The 9,772-nt window shown below is 41.3% G+C and overlaps 1 protein-coding gene across 3 annotated transcripts; it reads right to left on the bottom strand.

The window, feature by feature from the left end:
• Positions 1-1,639: 1,639 nt before the first annotated feature.
• On the bottom strand, positions 1,640-8,116 carry agpat4 (1-acylglycerol-3-phosphate O-acyltransferase 4 (lysophosphatidic acid acyltransferase, delta)). Of its 3 annotated transcripts, none has more exons than XM_008280670.1 (10): positions 7,887-8,116; positions 7,068-7,249; positions 5,521-5,690; positions 5,252-5,413; positions 4,986-5,139; positions 4,755-4,857; positions 4,591-4,666; positions 3,310-3,508; positions 3,189-3,207; positions 1,640-2,118 (listed from the first exon to the last, which is right to left on the bottom strand). In XM_008280670.1, the coding sequence occupies exons 2-10, from the start codon at positions 7,243-7,245 to the stop codon at positions 2,082-2,084; spliced, it is 1,098 nt and encodes a 365-aa protein (XP_008278892.1). In that variant the 5' UTR covers positions 7,246-7,249; positions 7,887-8,116; the 3' UTR covers positions 1,640-2,081. The 3 variants fall into 3 exon arrangements, with proteins under 3 accessions (XP_008278892.1, XP_008278893.1, XP_008278891.1); XM_008280671.1 differs by having other exon boundaries at positions 3,189-3,204; XM_008280669.1 differs by lacking the exon at positions 3,189-3,207 and having other exon boundaries at positions 7,887-8,109.
• Between the last annotated feature and the right edge of the window lie 1,656 nt (positions 8,117-9,772).

Genomic DNA, 9,772 nt, shown 5'->3' with positions numbered 1-9,772 from the left:
TATGTTTAGGGCCTCAAAAACGCGTGTCTTTGGCACAAATAATAATAATAATCCGAGCAGTTCCAATAGGGTCTTCGCACCCTTTTGGGTGCTCGGACCCTAATAATTGAGCCATGTGCAGGGGCTGTGGTCCCCAACGCAGCAGCTGTGGTTCGATTCCAGCCAGCCTCTCATTAGCTGCTTGTCCTTTTTCCACTCTTCTCCCCATGTTTCTCTTTCACCGTCCTATACAATAAAGGCAGTCAAGCAAAAAATAATACGAATAATAATTGTAAAATACAGAACACATTCTTATATGAAAGAGTGAATCAGTGAGGCTTGACTTCACGACACCACATCAAAAATCTAATCAGAACACAGCCCTGTCCAGGATCATCACTCTAAATCTTTCAATTTGGGCCACCTCGGGCATTTCCGTCACGCTCTGGCTCATAAAATGTATAGGGGGAAAAGCTCAAAATACAATCTCACTGGATTGAAGGCAATTTCTAGGTGACTTAGAAGCAGGAAAAAAACAATCTCAGGCAGGGATAAATAAAGGAGAGAGACTGCAGCGGCAGAAAATGAGATCAAACTGTACAGTTAACAGATAACTACAGCCAACAGCTTGAAGACTCCACTGTCCACCATTAATCAGAACCCGGTGTCACTGTCTATCCTTTAGCTTTCTCATTTACCTGCATCCCTTGTGTAATTCCAAAAATGACAATGTCAACTTTGCTTCTGCTTTTTGGATTTGAGAAGCCGAAACACTGAGACACTGTCAGACCCGATTAAACCTGATGACCATGACAGTTCAAACTGCTCGCACCACACCAGGGGACAGGGGAAAAAAATATAGTGTGTCCTGTTTGCATGCTACCACCAGGTGTCTCTGTGGTTTGAAGTTTCCTTTTTTCCTCCTTTTATGCAAGTGTGGCTTTGCAAAGAGTGTGATGCAAACTTTCACAATTCAGTGGATGCACATATTACTGCTTACTGATTTTTCACCATCTTCCCTCTCTTTATCAGCACACATGGCACGTAAAGTTATCACAAGAGCATGATGAAGGTTATAGATCTCCTGCAGACAACTGGAGTTTGGGCGACTGCTCAATGCACCGATGAAAGCCATCAATGCCAAGATATTGATTTGTAACTCCAGTGACTGAGACTAATTGAAATACTGGCTTACTATTCTTCCTTCACTCTCGGCAAGCAGTGCACATGTGGAGCGTAGTTGTTGTGTAACAGTGCAGCATATCAATTTCTTTATTTATTAAAAACACATGCAAGTGGCTTGTAACTCAGGCAGCAACTTCTATCTTAACCTGCAGAGATCTGACTGAGAACAGCTTCTACATCATGAACAATGGAATCAAGGTAAGACACGGCTTTAGCGTCTGTTCCTGCTCTACGAATATTCTCATACTTACAGTACAATACTTCGCAGAAGAACGAACGTCGAGTTAAAGCCCTCGAGGGCTTTCGCAGCAAATCTGTTTTCTTGTGAAGAGCTGTTCATTTGACTGAGAAAGAGGCCCCTGCTTCCCCTTAATGCTGCTGAACACAACACACTTCCACAGAAGCAGAAAAACACTCGACTCGATTCGCAATTTCAGGTCATTTACAGTACAAACCACATTGATTACGCAATATGTTTTTTTTAAAAAGTGAAATGTTTATTTTCCTTTACCTTGAAAATGCCATTTAAGCATTACTTTGCAATCAAAAGAGGTAGTCCATTTTTCATTTGGTTAATTCAATGATAAGTGAATATGTTTGTATTCAAATGCTACCACTCTCATCTGATGTCGTAAAGCCATTTTTCATCTTGCCTGTCCTTTCATTGTTGCTGTTCACCACGATCCACTTTTCATGATCTTACATACTGAGCTTCTGCAGCATAGCGTTAAAGAGAGACCATGCTGTCTGCGCTGTGCGTCGAAGCTAGTCCGGACTTGTCGGACCAACAGATTCCTGCCAGACTGGCAACTTGCAGATTAGTAGCTGTGCAAAGAAGCAGCTCTGAGTAAGTCAGAAATCCTTAGTTGTTGTTTAGAGGAGCTTCCTTATTGCCATAGTTTGAACCTCTGTCAATCTCAGTCTGGCCGATCATCCAGCGAACTGCCACTGTAGCTGTAAAAAACAAAAAACAACAAAACAAACAAGGATCAGAAAGGTTAGATCAAGTCCAAAAAGAAGAGGTGACAGGTTGTGTGCAGGACATGCTTACTTTCACAGTAAATTCTATGTTTGATTTCCTTCAAAGGATGAAGATTTTTTAGGGATAAGAATTTAGTGATGTAGTTGAGTTTGACACTTTGAGAAGTATTACACACAACTTAGGCTATGTTCAGACATCAAGGTAAAGTTTTTTGCCCCTACGCGACCTGTATCTGATTTTTTCATGTCAGTCTGAACAACACAGATCCGATTTTTTCAAATGCCACCAAGGCCACTTGGATATGTGGTCCTAAATCCGATTGGTATCTGACCTTTTGCCATGCAACTTCTGTCTGAACAGCCAGGTCGCATTTATCTGACCTTCACGTCATTGATACACTCCTGGCTGCGACTCTGCACCCACACATTTCTCTGTACAGACGTTTCCCACAAAACACCATGGTCAAAAACCTGGCTTTCTTCCTTCATAATCTTCTCTTTAAAACGATTACGCTGTAAATGTGCTGGCTCCGGTTGGACAACAACTTTGAAATCGCAAGATACGCTCCGTTACCATCCATGTTTACTTCCACAAACACTGAGCACGCTCGCTGCATGTGACAGCGTTGTGTCCTCTTCTGCTCAAGCGGGACACTTTTGGATCGTATGAATTTCACACAGGAGATCACATACAAGTCGCATTTTATTGGGAATGTGAATGAACTCACAAAAAAAATCCGAATTGAGCATTAAGTCCTGCAGTCTGAACATAGCCTTAGTTCCAATTAAACTGACACTTAATAAATAAACACAAAAGTTAGAGCTCTCTGCTTCAAGTTTGTCATTCTAACCTCAACAACAAACATGGGCTTTTATTTATTGTAGAAACTGTAAATGCTCCTCATAAACCCATGCTATTACACAGTCTTTATTTATGTAACTGTTCAAATGGATGAACTTTGTTTAGTAAGCACATGCCTGAATGCCATTGACGACATGCTCCCAAGACTGATGTATTTTCCAAAAAAAAGGGGCGGACTTACATTTGGGTTGTCAAGTCTGCTGCATTGTGGAACAAAAAGGAGCTGGTTAAATGGAGGGATGGACCCTTCGACCCATAACAGGGTGACTCTGGGTTTTTGCGTGTGAATGTAAGAAACTAACCTGAATAACAGACGACCAGGGAGAATACAATGGTAAACACTGATCCAGAGCTGATCAGCTGAGTGAGCAGCAGGCCTAGAGGGCAGAGCAGCAAAAAGGACCAGAACAGCCAGTTGATCAAGGACCAGGGTCGACGAGGAGGGCTCAGAGTGGGACCAGGAAAACGCCCCGTCTGCTCGTAGTGCTCCTGAAAACTATCCTGTTGGCACATTACACAACTCAATGCAAACACAAGGCTGAAGTTTCTTCTTTGAGGGTCATGTTGGTGTCGTTACTCAAAACAAAACAAAACAAAACAAAAAGGCAGGACCCAAAATCTAACCAGCATGTATAATATTTAACATTAGGATGTTCTGATTAACAAGTTAGGTTATGAAGTGAGTGGACAGAAAACTGACAATAGAAAAACATTCCCGGGGTTTGCACAGTGTCATACAGTGAAGTCTGCCCACTTCACCTAATATTAACACCACCTCATCATTATCCACTTATAATACAGTTTACCAGTACTAAGGATAAACAACATTTTCTCCAAACACGTCCATAAGCAAAGTGATTCACTGCTTTATGACCTCCAGTAAATGCTTCTCACAAGCATCTGACAACTCCTGTTTGTATTTCTGCCCGTTCTTCTTGGAGCAAAACCTTCCAGCTCGCTCATATTCTTTGTTTTATGTGCTGTCACGGTTTTCAAACTTGGATTCAAATCCAGGGACTGAGAAACAAGCTTTGGTTGACTTGGCCAACATTGTCTGGCTGGAAAGCCCAAGAATGCAATGTACCCACTGAGGACACCGCATTCTTCTTTAAAATGGTCTGGCATAGTCAAAAATGACATGAAACCAGTCACGCTGCAGGGTTTACCAGTTCCCACAGTTGCAAAACACCTCCACAATAGGTTGGACCCGCCTCTATGCTACACTATTGGAAAGGTGTGGCCTTTGCTTTCTATTGTATAGCTGGTTCGTTGGCGCAAAATCAAACCAGAATCCACATTATTAAATAAGTTTGTATGCTTTCATAAAATTTTGTTACCCTCAGTAGAATGTCAAGTAAATTGGGTTGAAAAATTTGGATTGTATTTGTTCAGTTTTCCAACCATTATGAAGCAAGACATCAACTTTTAGGGTAAAAGATATGCAGCACTGCTTTAAATGCCACATATATAAATACTACTCTTCAGGCCTTCAGGATTTATTGGTAGTTTACTGCCTCTACTCAGTGGTTCCCAGAGGAAAACCCTGTATCCATCAGAACCTTTCACCTCCAACACACTCTCACCTTTTCCTGGTAAAGTTTGTGCAGCCAAGCAGCGCACTCCGCCTCATCCTCTGGGATCGACTCTAGAGGAATTCTCCTGTAAGTAAGGAGGCGGGGGGGTCAAATCACACAGATCCAAACACTGGTTGGCAGGAAATGTAACGCAGCACAACATTTCTTCTTACCTCACATATAAATCTGCGTGAAATTTCTTCCCGCTAAGAATTTCAAGCAAGGTTGGCGATTCATTGTTCCTGAAGTTGAGCGTGGAGTCATAAACAGCTGCAGCTACACAAGACAAGGTGCATGACAGCAGTTAGCTGTGGGGCTCATTTGATTTGCAAATCCATGAGCTCACAGTAGCTGATATTTTCCAGTGGCATTATTTAAACACATCCCGAAAGATGGATGCTCACCTTTCCCTCTTAGGTTTTGGACAGTCACCCAGAATCCCTTGGTCCTTGGCAAAAGATGATACTTCAGTTTGGGCAAACCTTTGGTCTCAGCCACCTGCATGCTGATCTGGTGCTTCTTTGGTGTGAAGCGTGTTCCTTCACAGTAAAGCAAGAACTTGTGGCAGAAAAAGGAAAAAGTTTTTTGCCAATATTCCATCAGTCCGACTCTAAAAAAGATCACACTCACTCATTCTGATTTGTAATCATTTCCATGGGCTAATACCCACCCAAAAGTTTTCTGGGTAATCCTGCAGCCTCTGAAGACTCTGAGCCACCGTGATTCGGTCCTCCTCCCATTTGCGTTTGCAGAAAACTATCTCCAGGAAGTACCACATCCAGCCAATAACTGGTACGTAAGCCAAGTCTTTTTTGGCTAACACCTTTGAGCTCTGGAAGTCGAAAACATTAAAAAACTGAAGCATCGCACTGAATTGCCTTAAAACCCTCAAGGTTGAGAAATGGTAAGCTTGTGGTTTTCTTGGACACTTTCTCTTACCCCAAGAACGCCAAATCTGTCACAGAAGGTCCAGCCACACAGGAAGTCGATCTCAAACATGTGGTTGAGAACCACAATTGCATTCTCCTTTCCATACAGTGGATAAGTCTTCGGGTCGGTGTAGAGGGTGCACTCTGTCCCAGACCACCACTCCAGGGTAGCCACCATCTCTATGGATGAAGGAGACACATTGTGGATAGGTCCGTTTGAACGCAAACAACATACTTTAAATGTCAGCAAACAATGAAAGTTTTTACATGTCCCTGAAAATGTCTTTAAACCTTCAGCTCTAAATAATGCAAAAATGGTTCATCTTGCCGTGACTGTATATAACTCCTGGTCTTGGTGCTGTTCTAAGTGGGCTGTTTCAGCGCCCTTCACTTTAAATGCTTTTGTCTATGCCCCATTCAGGAAGATGACTCTCTCTGGGTCAGTGATTAACAGTGCAGAGCAAAACATTCAACACAAACGGAATGTGTTGTGAGACTCTGATTTTCTCTCTAAGCCGTCATTTTATATCAACAAATTCACAGCAAAATTATTATTTGTAACGTATGTGTCTGGCGAGTTTATCAGATGTCACAGCAGTTATAAATCAGTAGTTTAACAGTACAGAGTAGCAGCTTGGAAATCTGAAGTAATTGATGGTAAACATGTAGTTGGAATCGGCTGCATTTCAGTCATTATCTTATACTCCTGTTGTCTAACAGCAGAAACAGAAGAATATGTAAAGGAGAAGAACTTAATTGAGAATTCAGCTGTATTTGAATAAAGCATATGTGAGCAGGAAAGAAACAACACAGGCTGAGTTTAGTCCTTGTTTACTGGTTTCAAATCGATCTATAGTTTCTCTGACTGCCCCTCAACTTTTTAAAACAAAGCTCAGACCTGTGGGCATACAATCAAAGCTATAGTCGCACAAGCTACATCAGCTGCAAAAAGCACTAACACTTACTATTTTCTGATTGTTGTGGTGAAATAGTCATCAAAAAATTTAAGTAATCCACTGGGTCTTCAGTTTTTCAGATGCTGCAAGTGCATGAAGACGCTTGTGTTCATTCCTGCGACCAACAGCAGAACTTTTGGTGTGCTTTGCTCATGGCTGGGACATTTTAGAGTTAGCAAACTCAGGCAAAAGTTAATAAACCCAGTGGAGGCAGGGGCAGCTGCTTATTCTGAATGGCTTAAATTGGAAGCAGCAGACAGCAAGAGGGTAGGATTATGCAAAGTTTGTGTTAGACGAATATTGTTCATTAATTGGTTTGTAGTAGCTCAGTAAAACTCACTGACTTGTAAAGCTGGGAGGCTAACTAGTTCTTTATGGGGGCTGGAAGAACAAAAGTAAACACCACATCTTATCGGCTTTTACTCCACGTTTATAACAAGCATAGAACAACAATACACACAATTTAAAAAATGGTGATATGGGACCTTAATCTGACCTTGTTCATTGCAAGAATGTTATCACTGAAATTCCACTCGGCTGCAAAACAAACACAACAGACGTCAGTGGCATCTGTGTGGCTGAGAGGGAGGACAGTACTCACGGCTGCTGATGCAGTAGGCCAGTCTGATGTTGATCTTGCGAGCCAGCTGCTTATTGATCAGCCACAGAGGTAAAGTGCAGAACTGCAACAGGTTGACAATGAGGCCGCTGGCCAGGAACACATAGCAGATGATCAGGAGGCACAAGACCTGGGATTTCAGCAGCTGCAGGAGGCCCATGGTTCTGTAAAAGTAAATGCTTTAAAATCACCATGTCACACCTTACTTGAGTCATTATTTAACTCTCTCAAACAAAGTTATCAGACAGCGCAGCCCCGGGCTTCAGCGCCAACTGTTCTCACAGTCCCCTATGACATGAAGAATTTCTTTGACAGGTCTTTCTTGTTTCTGGAACCTTTGAGCTGAAATGAGCAGCGTACAACTGGCCAATCACAGAGCAAGAGTAACACATGATCTTCTCAGCAATGGGGAAATCATCAACTATTCATAGCAGAACCCATAACTAGGCTGTGGTTTTGTTGGCACATTTCATAAAAGTAAATGTAATGTCAGTTATGCTCTGCAGTATTAACATTAGTTACAGATCAGGCCAGTTGCACTGTAGTTAAAGCAGCTGCTCCACATCACTGAGAAGCACAACTCCTACAATCAGACTGGTTTTATTGGTAGTCCAATAAAATGTGACATTTTATAGCTGCATCTACATGAAGGTGGTGATAAGATGGAAGTACTGCTGAACAAAGTGTTCACAAAAACATTTCAACAGTCAGCATTATATAAAGATCAAGTTAGTATCTCTCTGAGAAAGAAAAAAACAAAACTTGCACACATTAAATTCATGTGACACACGTGACATTTACCTTAATCACTCTGTGAGCTCCAATCCTGTCTGGCAAAACTCTCAACCTTTCCAAGACTTTGGATGTAATTAAAAACAAAACAAAACACCAGGATCCTCACAGATTCTCACATGCCCCTTGAAGTTATTTTTCTTCTTCTTCAGATTTCACTCATGATTTACTCGGCATGTTGTGTATCCACTGTTCGACTTTGTGGTGAGAGACTAAACTTCCCTGTAGAAGCAACCACACCCATCTGAAAACCACGCCTGGACCAAGAGGATGAAGACATGTGTGAGCACTGTGGTGCCAGGCTCGATCCTGCAAAGATCGTCTATATTTGGCAAGAAAGCTCATCTCCTATATCACAGAGGATACAGGAGCCTCCCTGTAAACACGGCAACAGAAATAACAAATAAACCTCCTTTAGATAAACAATGCATAAAATGACACCAGAATCGCGCATTTTATCTCAGGATAGTTTAAATATGTTGCATTTAGTTCGTAAGTGGTTTCTTAAACAACAAAGCGGATCTCGTAACATTTCCCGATGTTGCTGCGATGAAGTTTCGTCACCTTTTGGTGCCACAAATCCACACCGAGTAACACCTCTTCGTTTACCTTCCTCCTCTCTGCGGTGCCTTTATATGGTCAGAGGAAATGCACGAGGTTGTCAAACTGGGAGAGCAGCACATGCGCAGTGTTGCTTTGCTCGGAACTGTGATAAAGTATCGCGACGCCTTTAAAAGCAGCTGTTTGAGCAACGGAGTCACTTCTTTGTTTCGGTTTGACTGAACAGTAAAGCCGGTTAGAGAGGAGCTTCGTATTGTTTACCGGAGGAACGCAACTGGCCAGCAGTGTTGGTGGACAGCACCCCCTGCTGGTGAAACACTGTACGTGAAGAAAAAGCGAGTTATAGCTTTACTGTTGTCCTTCCAACATTTTTATTTTTTATTTAATTGATTTATTCCTTGACACAACTACAGATCACAACCAATACAGTTACAAACACACACACACACACACACACACACACACACACACACACACACACACACACACACACACACACAGAAATACAACAACCCCCCCCAAGAAAAAGAAACAAAAAGAGAAAAAGAAAAATCATTCACAAAATGCACAAAACGCAGTATGACAACCATAATAATAATAACCAGCTAGTGTAGATTACCCATATTCATTCATCATTTGTAAAGATTATGAGATTTAAAAGCACACGGTTTGTTCTGACAGCTTTCTTGTTTTTTACAGTCTTTAACTGTGGTGGCATATTGCTGCAGCTCCAAAATAAAAAGATTGGTTTCTGTCCATCTTTTCTTATGGATGTGGAATTTTCCGAGCATCAGGATTAGCTGAACAAAGAAGATTATATCCTCATCCAAGTTTTGTTCAAAATGAATGATAATGTCCTTTCCTTGTAAAGTAATGCCTTGTCCTGTTATTGTCCTTAAATAATGCTGCACATTTGTCCAGACTGCTTTTGAAAGTGAACATTGATGAAACAGATGAAGAATTGTTTCCTGCTCCTTCTCACTGAATTTGCACAATTAGTCATTATCAATATTACACCTTGCCAAAGTTTTTTTATACTGGATACATTTTGTGCAAAATCTTGAATGAGACTTCTTTAACCTTATTGTTTACACAGAATTTCTCACTCTCCAACATGTTAACCATTCAGTAAACAACAGAGGTAAATATTGGATATATCACTTTCAAAGTGGTAACATCTTACAATAACTGCATCAGTAGGGTATTTTCTCCTATATACCATTAAAAAAGCTAACAGTTAGTGACTATTTTAAAAATACAGGTCCCACTGTAAGAACTCAGTGCAACACAAGTCAGTGTATCGCTCAATACTGACATTTAAAACTCTTATTTTT

The sequence above is a fragment of the Stegastes partitus genome, unplaced genomic scaffold, assembly GCF_000690725.1.
Source record: "Stegastes partitus isolate 25-593 unplaced genomic scaffold, Stegastes_partitus-1.0.2 Scaffold206, whole genome shotgun sequence".
NCBI lineage: Eukaryota > Metazoa > Chordata > Actinopteri > Pomacentridae > Stegastes > Stegastes partitus.
The sequence above is the reverse complement of the archived record's forward strand: the minus strand, read 5'-3'. Positions and strand labels throughout refer to the sequence as shown.